Source organism: Oncorhynchus nerka, linkage group LG1 (assembly GCF_034236695.1).
Source record: "Oncorhynchus nerka isolate Pitt River linkage group LG1, Oner_Uvic_2.0, whole genome shotgun sequence".
In the NCBI taxonomy this organism is placed as follows: Eukaryota; Metazoa; Chordata; class Actinopteri; order Salmoniformes; family Salmonidae; genus Oncorhynchus; species Oncorhynchus nerka.
In genome coordinates this window covers 34,440,983-34,457,765 of record NC_088396.1, presented here as the reverse complement: position 1 = coordinate 34,457,765, position 16,783 = coordinate 34,440,983, and the positions used below count along the sequence as shown (strand labels likewise).

The following is a 16,783-nucleotide window of genomic DNA, read 5'->3' as shown; positions in this document are numbered from 1 at the left end:
CAACACTGAAAATATTCACATTTACATGATCAAATATAAAAATCTCACCTTTCACTTTCAGATTAGCAACACATTTAGCATTAGCAGTTGTAAATAGAATCTCCCCTGACAAGGGGGCCTTGAGGTTGTATAATATTAATGTGTGCTTTGCACCGTCCTCTATCATTTCAATGTCCTATAAATTATAGCAAAATGTGTATAGAAAATAGTCCACATTAGATGAAGATGAAAGGGAAAAGGAGGAAGGAAGATAATTATATGGGCTGTTTCATTGTAATATTTCAAGATCACGTAAAGGATGAGAATGGATGATCACGTAATGGTATGAATGGTAGAATGGTCAAACAACAGTTCGAATGATTTGGGGATTGAGTAAGGGGATACAGGGGATTGGGTAAGGACTTCTTAGTTCAGTTTCCACTGGCCATGGACATCATCTTCAGAGATTTCTACCTCATTTCTACCCTCAAGTGATGATCTGTTGCACCCTCTACAACCACTGTGATTATTATTATCTGACCCTGCAGGTCATCTATGAAGGTTTGAACATCTTGGCCATTTCCGGTTATAATCTCCACCCGGGACTGCCAGAAGAGGACTGGCCACCCCTCAGAGCCTGGTTCGTTTCTAGGTTTCTTCCTAGGTTCTGGCCTTTCAAGGGAGTTTTTCGTAGCCACAGTGCCTCTACATCTGCATTGCTTGCTGTTTGGGGTTTTAGGCTGGGTTTCTGTACAGCACTTTGTGACATTGGCTGATGTAAAAAGGGCGTTAAAAATACATTTGATTGATTTTGCATTCTGTATTTATGTACTGTAGCGTGGGGCAAATCCTTGAATGACAAACAGTTTGAATGAAGCAACAAAGCAGGGGTTACCTATCACCGTCAGTTTTGCCATTGAGAGATTTCCTTTAGCATCTGCCTTAACCTGGCAGATATCATCAAGACTCAACTCCTTGATTTCTAACGTGTGTTTCTTTCCATGACTATGGATGAGCACGGTTCTGTTCACATGGAGTTCTACTTCATTTTTGTACCATGTCACAGGTACATTCTCATGAGAGAGCTCAAGCTCAAACCGAGCAGTGTTACCTTCCTTCTCAGTTTGGTCCTGAAGTCGCAATTCAAATTTGAGCCTCATACCTAAACTCAGCAAAAAAAGAATGTCCTCTCACTGTCAACTGCATTTATTTTCAGAAAACTTAACATGTGTAAATATTTGTAGGAACAAAGCAAGATTCAACAACTGAGACATAAACTGAACAAGTTCCACAGACATGTGACTAACATAAATGGAATAACGTGTCCCTGAACAAAGGGGGGTTCAAAATCAAAAGTAACAGTCAGTATCTGGTGTGGCCACCAGCTGCATTAAATACTGCAGTGCATCTCCTCCTCATGGACTGCACCAGATTTGCCAGTTCTTGCTGTGAGATGTTACGCTACTCTTCCACCAAGGCACAAGCAAGTTCCCGGACATTTCTGGGGGGAATGGCCTTAGCCCTCACCCTCCGATCCAACAAGTCCCAGACGTGCTCATTGGGATTGAGATCCGGGCTTTTCGCTGGCCATGACAGAACACTGACATTCCTGTCTTGCAGGAAATCATGCACAGAACGAGCATTATGGCTGGTGGCATTGTCATGCTGGAGGGTCATGTCAGGATGAGCCTGCAGGAAGGCTACCACATGAGGGAGTAACACACAGCTTTGAAATTGCCTGAAATGACAACAAGCTCAGTCCGATGATGCTGTGACACACCGACCTAGACCATGACGGCCCCTTCACCTCCAAATCAATCCCGCTCCATAGTACAGGCTTAACGCTCATTGCTTCGACGATAAACGCAAATCCGACCATCACTCCTGGTGAGACAAAACCGTGACTCGTCAGTGAAGAGCACTTTTTGCCATCCCTGTCTGGTCCAGCAAAGGTGGCTTTGTGCCCATAGGCGACGTTGTTGCCGGTGATGTCTGGTGAAGACCTGCCTTACAACAGGCCTACAAGCCCTCAATCCAGCCTCTCTCAGCCTATTGCGGACTGTCTGAGCACTGATGGAGGGATTGTGTGTTCCTGGTGTAACTCGGGCAGTTGTTGTTGCCATCCTGTACCTGTCCAGCAGGTGTGATGTTGGGATGTACTGATCCCGTGCAGGTGTTGTTACATGTGGTCTGCCACTGCGAGGACGATCAGCTGTCCCTCCTGTCTCCCTGTACCGCTGTCTTAGGTGTCTCACAGTACGGACATTGCAATTTATTGCCCTGGCCACATCTGCAGTCCTCATGCCTCCATGCAGCATGCCTAAGGTACGTTCACACAGATGACCAGGGACCCTGGGCATCTTTCTTTTGGTGTTTTTCAGAAAGGCCTCTTTAGTATCCTAAGTTTTCATAACTGTGACCTTAATTGCCTACCGTCTGTAAGCTGTTAGTGTCTTAACGACTGTTCCACAGGTGTATGTTCATTAAATGTTTATGGTTCATTGAACTAGCATGGGAAACAGTGTTTAAACCCTTTACAATGAAGATCTGTGAAGTTATTTGGATTTTTACGAATTATCTTTGAAAGACAGGGTCCTGAAAAAGGGACATTTCTTTTTTTACTGAGTTTATATTATGTTAGGTGATTGCATAGTGGACTTAGTTAAGAGAAAATGATTTCAACTCGCAAAATAATGAATGAATCAAAACTTTTGGTGATATCAAACAAAAACCACTCAAAGGGTGTCAAGTCTAATAACAATGGTTCCATACTTACCCTCCACAGTGAGTGTAGAGGTTGAATTCTTGCCCACGGCTTCTATACTGTAATTCCCCTCATCATCAAACTCACCGATGTTTATGACCAACATATGTTTTATTCCATCATTGATTATTTCATATTTTTTGTCTGATGTACCAATAGTGTCTGACCCCTTTAACCACATGACTTCAGGCACATCCCTTGTGATAGTACATTCAAACATAGCCTGTTTCTTTTCAGGTACAGGCATGCCCTTTAAGGGGACTGTGAAGTCCATTTCCATTACTGGGAGGTACGAATAAGGCTCTCTTTGTCAATACATGCATAACATCATCGATACATACATTACATGGGCAAAAGTATGTGGACACCTGCTTTTCAAACATCTCATTCCACTCTTCTGGGAAGGCTTTCCACCAGATGTTGGAACATTACTTCCTTTCAGCCACAAGAGCATTAGTGAGGTCACTGATATTGGGCGATTAGCTCTGGCTCGCAGTCGGCATTCCAATTCATGCCAAAGGTGTTCGATGGGGTTGAGGTCAGTGAAGTTCTTCCACACCGATTTCGACAAACCATTTCTGTATGGACCTCGCTTTGTGGAAGGGGACGTTGTTTCCTGAAACAGGAAAGGGCCTTCCCCAAACTGCCACAAGGTTGAAATCACAGAATCGTCTAGAATGTCATTGTTTGCTGTAGTGTTAAGATTTCCCTTCACTGGAACTAAGGGACCTAGCTTGAACCATGAAAACCAGCCCGAGACAATTATTCCTCCTCCGGAAAACTTGACAGTTGGCACAATGCATTCGGGCAGGTAACGTTGTCCTGGCATCTGCCAAACCCAGATTTGTCCATCGGACTGCCAGATGGTGAAGCTTGATTCATCACTCCAGAGAACGCATTTCAACTACTCCAGAGTCCAATAGCAGCGAGCTTTACACCACTCCAGCCAACGCTTGGCATTGCGCATGGTGATCTTAGGCTTGTGTGCTGCTGCTCGGCCATTGAAACCCATTTTATGATGCTCCCAACGAACAGTTATTGTGCCAACGTTGCTTCCAGGGGCAGTTTGGAACGCGGTAGTGAGCGATGCAACCGAGGACAGAATATTTTTAAGTGCTACACACTCGCCGGTCCCGTTCTGTGAGCTTGTGTGGCGTACCACTTCGCGGCTGAGTCGTTGTTGCTCCTAGACGTTTCCACTTCACAATAACAGCACTTACAGTTGACCGGGGCAGCTCTATTTGACGGACTGACTTGTTGGAAAGGTGGCATCCTATGACGGTGCCACGTTGAAAGTGACTGAGCTCTTCAGTAAGGCCATTCTACTGCCAATGTTTGTCTATGGCGATTGTATGGCCGTGTGCTTGATTTTATACCTGTCAGCAACAGCTGATGATGAAATTGCCAAATCCACTAATTTGAAGGGGTGTCCACATACTTAAAAAGAAATATATAATGCAAATACATACATACATACATACATACATACATACATACATACATACATACATACATACATACATACATACATACATACTGTGCTCTTGGAACAACTGCTTACCCTTGACTGTGAGCACAGCACTAGTGACAGCATTCAGAGCTGTATAAGACACTTCACCAGACGCGTCCAGTGGAACACTTTTCAGAGTGAGGAAACGTTTATTGCCCTCCATTTTGATCTCACATGTCTGAAAATGCACAATAAAAAGAAAACAGATATCAAAGACTGTTAAACATTTCTAAAAATTGTGGTTAAGCTTAGTGTTCGTGCAAATATTACAGTCACATCACAAGACAAGTCATACCGGTGATCTTGTTAAGACCTGCCCTTTATGTTTCCATTCTCCAGGCACATCCTCTTCAGATATCTCCGTTTCAAATGTAACATCCTCTTTCTCGACCACCTCGCAACTTGAGAGAGGCTTCAAGATCTCAGCTTCACGTTCTGTAAAAATATCAAAAGTATAGAGTAAGCATTCACTAGGTAGCCTTACTGGATTCAACACCATACAAGATATGAGTGATTGTGCAACCAACCTCCAAGAGTCAGGTTAGCTGTGTATCTGTGGCCTTCAACCTCCATAGTATATTCTGCAATATCTTCGGGCTGTGCATTCTTTATTGTGAGAGTCAGGACTTTGCCTTCTTTCTTGACCTCAGTCTTGTCAGTGGGATCATTTGTAATCTCATTGTTGCCTTTGAACCACTTCCAGTTGGGGGTTTCTTTGAAGAGCTCACATTTGAAAGTGGCAGTGGCCTTGGGTTTCACATGCTGATCTTTCAATGGTTTCACCAACCAGTCTCTGACAATTTCTGTAAACATTTATTTGTAATCAGTTTTCGTATGTACACTAACAGATTCAGTATATTTATATTGTTGATAAGTGTCAACGGTTTATTTAGGGAATGCTCTACATACCAATGATTTTGACAGTTGTTTTAGTCCTGATGAGTTCACACTCGCATGCGTAGATTCCAGCGTCGTCATCTCCCATGTTCTGGATCGTAACGGCTTGTTGCATTCCAATGACGTTGATGGCCACCTTTCCAGCGATGACCTTGAGGATCTTACCACTCTTCATCCAGGTCACTTCTCTCTCCTTGTTCAACTCACAGGTCAGGTACATAGGCTGCCCCTTCAGGACCGACGTCTCCTCAGCCAGCTCTTTCACCCACTTCACGGGCAGTTCTGAACAGGTAGGTATTAGGTCATTATTTACATGACAAAGTGCATACAAATTATTTGCATCAAAATATAAAGGTACAATGCATCAACCCATATCAATAATATATACATACAATTATCATCACAACTTAAACGTGACTAAAGCTACATAGATTAAGGAATACTTTATCAAAAAGGGGAGTACTCTCCATCAAATTGTGTAGTTATATGGTATACATTTTTATATGACAATATAAAACTTGACATTATTAAGTAAACAATCATTATGTAAGCTACATCACCTGGAAATGAAATGTTATCAGCTTTTCAGTGGTTCACATGATTTTGTACAGAAATACGATTCTTATAAATACATAATTAATTAATTGTTAGTAATTTCTTATATAATAGAAATAATTCACATTCTTTCAATTAAGAAAATTCTCTGAAATACCTTCAACAATGAGTTTGGCGGTTGTTGTCTTTTCCTTGTTGCCCAGCTTGGCAACACAAGTATATTCACCAGTGTCCACCAGTTGGACGTCAATAATGGCCAGTCTGCGATCTTTGCCATCAGAGGTGAATTTGTGTTTTGGACTCTCTCTTAGGTTGCTGCCATCTTTCATCCATGTAGTTACAGCAGTAGAAGGTGAAACTTCACACTCAAACGTAGCAGATGCACCAACAGCATCACCTTCTTGTAACACTATGTCTTTGAGTGGTTTCGTAAACTTCAGGGGAACTGCTTTGAGCTGGAATCCAAAAGGATTAGCATCTGGGGGTTTGTCTCCTCCCCCACCACCAGGTTTCAGTCCTCTACCCCTGCCTTCACCAGGGGATGGAGTTTTGCCTGCTACAATTTAGACACAATTACACAGATTAGATGTTTTGTGTTTACAGCAGTTAAAAGTGTTAACATAATCAAACTAATATTTTTTTTTTTACACTTACCATGATATTTCCTAATAGAAAATGTGAGTGCTACGTCAGCTGTCCAAAATTATTTTTATGATAGTTTAAATTGTTAGAGGCTGGCTAGTGTTGAAAAATATAGGCTAGTGTAGTAGAATCAGGCTAATGACTATATCATAAATAGTAGTGGGATAGTATCCTTTCTAAAATGGAGGTTTGGATCATGGATGCAGATTGGTTGATAGGCGTTTGTTATTCACAATAATCCATGGCAAATGCCAGTTCCATTTGAATTATCAATGCGCATCCACTGCCCCCCAGTGACCTGGACGCAACAATTGGTGACTCAGACCTGGACTTGGACTTGACCAGTAGCGACACTGTTGTCATTAACTCTCATCCTTGCTTAATTTTCAACATGCTAGATACAACAGCAAATGCTACTGTATTAACTGCTAGCCTTACTACTGTAATATGCAAGACAGTAAGATAGCTTCCTTATTATGAAGAATGAATAATTAAGTTAGTTGGCTAGCTAGCAAGGGAATGTTAGCCAGCCTGCATAGCAACTATTTTTGTTATAACTAGCACCAAAAGAAAGAAGCTGATGCGGCTACCAAAATAGTTGTAGAATATATTTATATTCTGATTGCTTATTTGAAAAGCAGTGAATGAGACAAAGATTTCATACACTGAGTTTCTGTCCAACTTGCTGGGAAAGTAGTCAAAGTAGCTAACTTCTTTCAAAAGCCAGTGTTCACAGTGAATAGAATGTTGGATGTCATTGCTGAATTATGAGAAGTTTAGAATATTGAAGGTTTTGGGAAGGACACAAATCTTAATAGTTTAAGAAGAATAAATTACATTAAAAAGCTATTGACAAGAAATGTAAGTTTAACCTGTCTGCACGTTTTTAAAGTTGGAACAGTCATTAAAATGTAAACCGTTCACATTTAGTTACAGTGACAACACTATGAAGAAAGAGAATAAGCTTGAAAAATACTATGCAGGAAAAGAGTAGTGTGCTAACGCAGAACATGGATACAGTCTTACCTTTGAGGCCTCTGCCTCTGCCTGCACCTCTACCTGCACCTGCTTCTTCTGCTGGCTTTCCATCTGTTTAAGATATTTAGAATGACTACAACGTAAAGACAGATCACATTCAAATCCCTTGTAAAATCCCTCCCGTCTGTTCATGTTATTTAGAATGACTACAACGTAAAGACAGATCACATTCAAATCCCTTGTAAATATGTATTACTCAGAACTGTACACGCATAAGGTGAGATAAATAAAGATGAAGGGTGATGATGAAAGAAATTGACAATGGATGATGGAAAATGGGTATATAATACACAATGTCAAATACCATGTAGAATAACAACATGCTAAATATGTGCTTTTTACATGGATTGACAGACAAATAACACAAACATGGAGACAACACACAATGATGACAAACATCACATAGAATAAGATGGAAATGGATGAAGATTGTTTGGGATAAAATACTTTTTCTGATGAAAATTATCGACATGAAGAAACAATACGGAATGATGACAAACATTAACATGTAGAACATAATTGTTTTGGGAAAATGAATGGAGATTATTTGGGGTGAAGGACTTTTTCTGAGCCATTAATGTTGATTCGCTGCAGCCTTCATCTCACCTCGTCTTGGCATTCCAGGGGTCTCAAGTGCATCACCTTCCTCTCCCCAGTCTTTTGTGGACCCAGAACTATCACGAGGGACAAGTTCCCATCCCCAACCTTCATTGTCAGATTCCTCCTCAACCTCTGGCTCCTCCTCAAAGACTTCCTCCTCTAGCTGAGTGGAGAGATTTCGTAACTGTACCGCTTTGGGGGAAAGCTCTTTCATTCCTGGCACCTTCTTCGGTGGTGCTCCTTCAGTTTTCTCTTGTGGTGATTTCCTTTGAACTTTTTTTAGGGTAACACATTCAAATGAATCTTTTGGTGAAACTTCTTTGGGCAGCTTTTTGGTCCTTTCGGCCCTGGGATTCCTCTCCATAGTAATTTTTTCTATTTCTTGTGGTTTTTCAACCTTAGGTGAAGGAGTCTTTTTCAGTTCCACCATTTTCGTAAGCGTCTCTTCATGCTTCAAAGGTTTGTCTTCTTTGTCCTCTGGTTCTCTTGGCACGCGATCAACCTTTTTGAACTTTTCCACTTGAGGACTCTTTTCCATTTTCTTTGCGGGTGCTGTCTTTGGAGGACTTGACTCATGTTGAGTTTTTTTCCCAGCTTCTTTTGTCTCAGGCTCCTTCTCAGGATTCACAGCTTCAGTGTCGGCTTTAGGTAACTTTGAAAATGGATTCAATTTAACATCTTCCTTCTCTTGCTCCTGTGTTGGAATCCTTTTCACCTTTGTCAGTGGTTTGTCAGAATCCTGGACTTGTTCATCTTCAGGAACTTTGGCCACTGGTTTTAATTTGACTGCCTGTGGCTCTTCTTTAGCACTAGGAACTCTATCAGCTTTCTTACGATCAACAGGTTCTTTAATGTCTTCATCGCTTGGTTGTCTCTCACCTCTCTTGAAAACCACAGATTCTTTGTCTTTGTCCTTCTCTGGCTCAACGGTCACAGCTTTAGAGGATTTTTGGAACAGTTTTAACTTCACAGTTTTTTGTTCTTTTTCATCTGATGGTAATCTGGACAGTTTCTTTTGGGCTAAACTTGGGTCTGTTGGTGCCTCTTCTTTCACCCCCTTGGGAATTTGCTTCAAAGTCATTTTGTCCCCTTCTTTTTCAACTCTGGGAATGGTCTGCCGAGACCATTTGTCTTCAGTTGGTTCATTTTCTTTAGGTGTCTTTACTTTAGCTCTATCAGGTATCTTGCTTATTTTCTCTGCCTCATATCTTTCAGATATTGTTACTTCACCTTCATCATACACTCTCTCTTCAAAGTCATGGATTGTAAGCTTTGTCATTTTTGGAGGTTTCTTTAGTGGTGCTGGCAGATCTTCAAAGGGGACTGAAGGTACTTTCTTCGGCGATATAATATCATGTTCTTGCTCCAAGTCTTTGGAAATCCTGGTTGTTTTCTTCAACGTTGGCGAGACAAGTTTTTCTTCTTCCTCAATGTGAATTTGAGCTTTTTGTCGGAGAACTGCAGCAAAGGTTTCACATTGCACATAACAGCTCACTTAACAAGATAATAACTTTGAAAACTTTACACCAGAAAACATTCAAACCCTGAGGTTTTACACATTGAACAATAGACACACAACACACAACAAACAAAGAAACAAACAAAATTCACAGAAAACAACAATGCCACGGTACCAGATATTTAAAAGTTTGAGCTGGATATTTATTTTTATGCAAGGAATATGGAAATGGGATTATAAATGAAGAGGAAAACAAGTATTCATCATACCTTTCTTAGCTGGTCCTGGTGCCTGCTTGCCTTCACCTAGCAGGAAAATTATAGAAACCTTTTTAAAAAATTGTTCACTTAAGAACATACATTTGAAGATATATGGGATACAAGCCTCAATGTATCATGTACGGTTATGACATTGAGATATGATTGAGGAAACCAACGCAATCACTTTCTATAAGAGACTGATTCATTTCTCTTTGGATGGCGTTGGGCATTAGTCTTGAGGAACCAATCCTGGAATTTCAAGGGATATTCCTCCCATAACCAATCAAAGATCAGGACAATTGAAGTAATATTATCAAGTGATGATATAAATGAGGGAAAATATTACATGCTCCCATTTTTGGCATTAATACATTTCAGGATGAGAACATACAGTAGTTAAGACAAACAAAATGGCATGACATACAAAACCCCAGTATTGCTGAGAAGGAGATTAGAGGTGGCACCTACCTGATTTAAATAGTATAACATGCACATACAATATTATAGAACGGACAGACAAAAAAACAGGAGTGCTTTGTGAAATGAAGAGGTAACATTCTTGTTGAATGAAATGAACACTAAAACCTGTTGTTAAGTGACTTGGAGAAACCCAAGCCAAATACACTAGCTTCAACCCTCTATGCCTAGAATAAGGTTGAAGAAAGCATGCTTGGTTTTATTTGGATGGTATGGTATTCAGAATATTAATAGGATATTAGTTTGTGATTTTATATCCATATTATTTGGAACATTCTTCGCTGAATACCTGGCTTTAAATGGTCTTGTTCTTGCTCTTGGATGACAGGCTTGGTCTCCTCTGTAGCCTTTTTCTCTCGAGGTGCTTCAAAATAGTGTTTAATATTTAGATTTGCCCAAGAAGCATTCATTCACGAATGTATAGAATGAACTTTAAGAAAATAAATGACAAACATTTAACAGAAGTGTACCTTCAAGAGGGCTGACTTTCTTTGCAAGTTGCTCAGTGGGATTTGGAAATGTTTCCTTCTCCTTTTCTGGTACTTCAAATAAAATTATACTATGATCAAAATCAAGACATTGCATGTTGGGGGTAAGCATTAAACCACTGAGAAGAAACATGATTTCAACACACAAAGACACATAATAGATCATATGTAATATCCCAAATACATCACACAAACAAACATAACAAACAGGATAGCAAGGATTGGCTTTGTTATACCTTTCTGGGGAGCAACATCATCTTCACTTGAAAGAGACACCATTTCAGCAACAGCCTTCTTCTCTGGTTTAGACTCAGACTTAGGCTCAGGTTTAGACTCTGGCTTAGACATTTTCTTTAGAAGTGGCTCTGTTGGCTTTGGAGGCTCAGCAACAGCCTTCTTCTCTGGCTTAGGCTCAGACTTAGGTTCAGGTTTAGACTCTGGTGAAGACAATTTCTTAAGAAGTATCTCAGTAGGCTTTGGAGGTGACTCCTTCACCTCTTCAGCAATAGCTGTTTTCTCTGGCTTAGGAACTTTCTTTGCAAGAGGCTCAGCAGGCTTTGGAGCTGATTCCTTCTCCTTTGCTAGAACTTGAAATAAAATGATATGGTCATAATCAAGATACTACAGAGCATTGGACCACTAAGAAAGTATCAGAGAAAGATGTTATCAAATAGAGCACACACCACACAGAGAAAAACATACAACATGCATAACATAGACACAGACATAACACACAAAATATAAAGATTTTTTAAAGATTTGTATTTCAGGTTTTCTTGTTATACCTTTTTTGGGAACAACATCTTCTTCAAGAACAGCTCTCTTCTCTGGCTTAGTCTCTGGCTCAGCCACTTTCTTTACAAGTGCCTTAGTAGGCTCAGTTGGTGATTCCAGCTCAGCAATAACCATTGTCTCTGGCTTAGGCACATTTTTAGGAATTGGCTCAGACGGCTTAAGAGGTGATTCTTTCACCTTCTCAGCATTCATTTTTTCTGGTTTAGACTCTAGCTTAGGCACTTTCTTCACAAGCGGCTCAGTGGGCTGTGGGAGTGTTTCCTTCTTCTTTGCTGGTACTTAAAATAAAGTAATTTTATGATTAAAACCAAGTAGTGTAGTGTACAGATTGGGGTAAGCAGTGGAGCACCAAGAAAGTACCAAGGAAAGATGTGATCAAACAGAAAACACTCAAATAACAAAATATCCCAAACACAAAAACACAAAACATACAGACAAACAACAGACCAAAAAGCAAGATTTTAAGAGTGAAGATTTGTATTTCAAGAATTCCCCTGGTTATACCTTTTTGAGGAGAAACGTCTTCTTTAATTGACAGAGACACCTCTTCACCTATAGCCATCTTCTTTGTCTTGGTCTCTGGCTTAGACTCTGGTTTGGCTACTTCCTTTGCAAGTGGCTCAACAGGCCCCGGGGGTGATTCATCCACCACATCAGCAATAACTGTCTTCTCTGGCGTGGTCACTTTCTTTACAAGTGTCTCAGCAGGCTTTGGAGGTGATTCTTTCACCCTTACAGTAACTGCCTTCCTCTCTGGTGTAAGCTTTTGCCTAGCATCTATCTTAGACTCTGATTCAGGCTCTGGCTTAGCATCTAGTTTAGGCTTAGGCTCTGCCTTAACCTCTGCTTTAGGCTCTGGCTTAGGATCTAGCTTAGCCTTTAGTTTAGGCTTAGGCTCTGGCTTTAACACTTGTGGCTCAATGGACTGTGGTACATTTTTCACCCCTACTTCAATAACAGCCTTCTTCTCTGGCTTAACCTCTAGCCTAACCTCTGGTTTAGACTCTGGCATAGGATCTGGTTTAACCTCTGGTTTAGGTTTAGGCTCTGTTTTAGCCTCTGGCTTAGGCTCTGGCTTAGACTCTGGCATAGACACTTTCTTTACAAGTGTCTCAGCAGGCTTTTCAGCAATAACCCTCTTCTCTGGCTTGGACTCTAGCTTGATTTCTGGTTTAGACTCTGGTTTAGCCACTTTCTTTGCAAATGGTTCAGATTCTTTCACCCCTTCAGCAACAACAGTCTTCTCTAGCTGAGACACTTTCTTTGTAAGTGGTTCAACAGTCTGTGGAGGAGATTCCTTCTTCATTGCTGGTTCTTGAAAAGAAATGATACCATGGTCAAGATCAATATATTACAGACTGGGGTAAGCAGTCCAGCACCAAGAAAATACCAAAGAAAGAATGATCAAATGGAGAACACAAAGGATACACAAAAAATACACAGAAACAACACAGAATCACAAAACAGGTGCAAGAGTGGCGCAGATATATTGTCCTCCTTCTGTGAGACAAGAGTTTCCTCCTCAGATAGAATAACTTTAACAGGTTTTCCTTTGTCAGTGACCCGTTTCTTAGTTTGGATGTCCTCAATTATAAGAGGTATCTCTTCGAGGGGTTCCTCTCTCATAGAAGGTATCTTGTCAGTGCCTTCCTTGGATTCAATTACTTTGGCAGGTTTTCCTTTTTCAAGTATCTGTTTCTTTGATTCAAAGTTCTCAACTCTAAGAGGTATCTCTTCAGGGGTTTCCTTTCTCTTAGTAAGTCTCTTGTCTAATTTTTGCTCCTTGGATGTAGTTACTTTGGCAGATTTGCCTTTCTCAACTACTTGTTTCTTAGTTTGCTTGTCCTCCACTGTACGAGGTATCTCTTCAGTGGTTTCCTCTCTCGTAGTAAGAGTCTTCTGAAAAGTTTCCTCTGTGGATTGAATTACTTTGGAAGTTTTGACTTTCTCAACTACCTGTCTCTTTATTTTGAAGTCCTCAACTGTACGAGTTATCTCTTCCGTACAACGTGATCCCTGTCCTTTCTCTTTGGGCAACGCCAGGTTTTTGGGAGAGAAACCTTCTGAAAAAGGTATTTTGTCCTTTCCTGTATCAACTTGAAGATTTGATATGTTTTGCCTTAATGATTCTACGCTGATAGAAGATTCTACTGGTTCTATGGATTCTACTGGTTGAGAAAAATCTTCTTGGCTAGATCTACTTTCAGAAGCATGTTTATCTGTTGGTTTGGGGAAAATATGATCTGTGGCTCTTTCTTTTCTGTGAAACATCCATAACAGATGCCTCTTGATTCAAAGTGTATTCTTCATGTTCCTGGGTAGAAGCTTCTCTTGGAGAACTATTGTCTGTCATAACAGAGATCTCCTGTCTTCTGCCTGACTTATCCTTCTTCTCTGATACCCTGGTGGTAATTTACTTTTTCTTGACAATGTCTGCTTTCTCTCTTTGCACTTTCTTATCTGTTTCTATTACCTTGCTTTAACCCTCAACTACCAACGGTCGATGGATAGACTTTTTCATCGATATTTCTTCACTTATACCAGCACTCCCTTGTTTCATTTCAGTAACTTCTTCATATTTTTTAATAAATCTAGTGTCCTGTTTTTTGTCAGATAATACTTTCAAAGCTCCAGTATCCTTCTGTATAGGTAACCTGTCCTTTGTATCATCTTTGTCAACTTTTTGGACAACATGTTCTTCTATAGATTGAACTGCTTGATGGATAGGTACATCTTCAATAGTAACCTCTTCTGTCTTTAACTCAATTACATCAACATAAATAGTTCCCTTAGTTTTGATGCATGTCTCCTCTTCCTCTCTGAAAACTATACTTGCAGGGTAAACACTTAGCAGTGTTTCTTTTGCTTTTGTAGACAACTCAGGAGACTCCCTCTGAAGAGATCTATCCTTTTTGACTGGTAAATATGCATCTAGATCAGACCTAGTAAGAACCTTAGTCGCTCTATGTTTCCTTTTGGAAAGCTCGCTAACAGAGTGTTCATGTTTCATATCTGACTTTTTATATTTTTGGACAGATACTTTTTCTGGTACGGTATCTTCTGTCTTTACTGAAATCTCCTGTCGTGACATCAATGTAGTGCTCTTGTCCAATATATCCCCTTTGTCTTTGTATAATACCTCTGCATTTGCATGCCACACTTCTTCATGCTGAAAGACTTCTTCTATTGGAGGAGCTCTCTCCATCGTGTAAGAAACCTCCCGCAACTTGTGAGTTTTCAAAGATCTCCTTTTCTCAGCCATCTGCAGACTGGAAGTCATTTGAAGTTCTAAAGGTATGGAGTTCCACACTAAATGGTGGTTGCAAGAGATTATTGACAAAACACAACATAAAGACAAACATTGCGTAAAAAAAAACACAGATGAAAAAAGAGAGCTGCACTGGCGTACCATTATAAATATCTAAGTGAAGTAAGATTTTAGAATTTTGAACACACAAATACACAGAACACTTAGAATACCTGTTCCTTTTCTTTGTGGCATAACTTCTATTTCTGAAGTTGGAACTTTCTTTTCTTCTTCCATCTCCTTTTTAGGTTTAGTAACAGGTACCTTTTCAGTAGGTTTTTTCTCAGGTACCTTCTCAACAGGTACCTTTTCAGTAGGTATTTTCTCAGGTACCTTCTCAACAGGTACCTTTTCAGTAGGTATTTTCTCAGGTACCTTCTCAACAGGTACCTTTTCAGTAGGTATTTTCTCAGGTATCTTCTCAACAGGTACCTTTTCAGTAGGTTTTTTCTCAGGTATCTTCTCAACAGGTACCTTTTCAGTAGGTTTTTTCTCAGGTATCTTCTCAACAGGTACCTTTTCAGTAGGTATTTTCTCAGGTACCTTCTCAACAGGTACCTTTTCAGTAGGTTTTTTCTCAGGTATCTTCTCAACAGGTACCTTTTCAGTAGGTATGTTCTCAGGTACCTTCTCAACAGGTACCTTTTCAGTAGGTACTTTCTCAGGTACATTCTCAATAGGTACCTTTTCAGTAGGTATTTTCTCAGGTACCTTCTCAACAGGTACCTTTTCAGTAGGTACTTTCTCATGTACATTCTCAACAGGTACCTTTTCAGTAGGTATTTTCTCAGGTACCTTTTCAGTAGGTACTTTCTCAGGTACCTTCTCAACAGGTACAGGTTTCTGTTTGGGCTCGATCACTTCAAGCGCACACAAACAACACACAAAAGACATTGGCAACACAGAAGATTTACAGAAGTGCTCTCACATAAGATACATCAAATTCGACAAAGAGATCGTCAACACATTACATACTGTCAACATGGTCACAAACATATCATGACCCATGTCTGAAAGAGACTTAACAACTTATGATAAACTATAAGTCTAATAGGATGTTATATTGTAAGACCATGAAGTCAGCATCATGATGATAGTTCAAGTAAAGTGTTATCCTTGTGTATAGACTACCAAACAGAGAAAACTGAGCGGTGGAAGACGGTAAACATAGGACAAAGAAGAGCTCAAGAATACCCTTAAGACATCACAGTACACAGTATGTACAGTACATAAGTCAGTATATAAATCCCTACCTTTTTGCGGTGTATTCTCCTTTGGAGGCACAATAACTGATTCAGGCTTTCTGACAGCCTTTGGGGATTCTGGTTTTCTTTCCTCCACGTGAACTTAAAAAAACATTAAACTTTGTTAAAAACCTGCATATACAGTACATGAAGATATTCAAGACAGTAGATTCAAACACAGACATTCCACAAATACACTCTGTCGAGTGGTAAGACTGTATGAAAATAAATATGACGAGACAATATAAAGCATCTGGTGCAAAGACTTTTCAGCTGTGCACAAACACTTAAAAAGTCAAACAGTTCATATAACATTGTGATGTAGAAGTTAGAAAAAATACAGAAGCGAGATAAAAACAAGACAGAGATGTTCAAACGCTTGGGTTGATTAGAAGAAAGCCATTAAACATGAATGGAAGAAGCATTGACAGCCTATAGTGAGTATACCTTGTTCTGGCACAGAGTGTATTTGAGGCTCTATGTCCTCTCTGTCCACTTTTTGAAGGATGGTAGCTGGTTGCTGCAGAGTTACCTCCTGCCTTTTTAGTTCTTCTGGCACTTCAAAAGAACATGCAAATGATCAGTAATATACTATGTGCTGCCATGAAAGTACAGAAAACAGACGTATTACTGACAAACAGAAAACAACAAATACAGATTCCAAATATGGATTCCATTATGCCAAAAACAAGACAAAGAGTGACAGATTACACCTAAATCGACTTGAAATATCGAATAAAGAATGTTGTATAGCAGAGATAAATGTAC

The 16,783-nt window shown here is 40.0% G+C and overlaps 1 protein-coding gene across 1 annotated transcript in view; it reads right to left on the bottom strand.

The window, feature by feature from the left end:
* LOC135565309 (titin-like) overlaps positions 1-16,783 on the bottom strand; it is a 95,501-nt gene that overhangs the window by 10,812 nt on the left and 67,906 nt on the right. Inside the window, 14 exon segments of the mRNA XM_065011739.1 lie at positions 49-175; positions 385-521; positions 2,756-3,025; positions 4,305-4,431; positions 4,549-4,688; positions 4,781-5,056; positions 5,163-5,432; positions 5,863-6,261; positions 7,374-7,436; positions 9,714-9,743; positions 12,207-12,234; positions 12,492-12,659; positions 14,991-15,347; positions 15,399-15,631. Of these exon segments, the coding sequence (XP_064867811.1) occupies positions 49-175; positions 385-521; positions 2,756-3,025; positions 4,305-4,431; positions 4,549-4,688; positions 4,781-5,056; positions 5,163-5,432; positions 5,863-6,261; positions 7,374-7,436; positions 9,714-9,743; positions 12,207-12,234; positions 12,492-12,659; positions 14,991-15,347; positions 15,399-15,631 (2,625 nt within the window).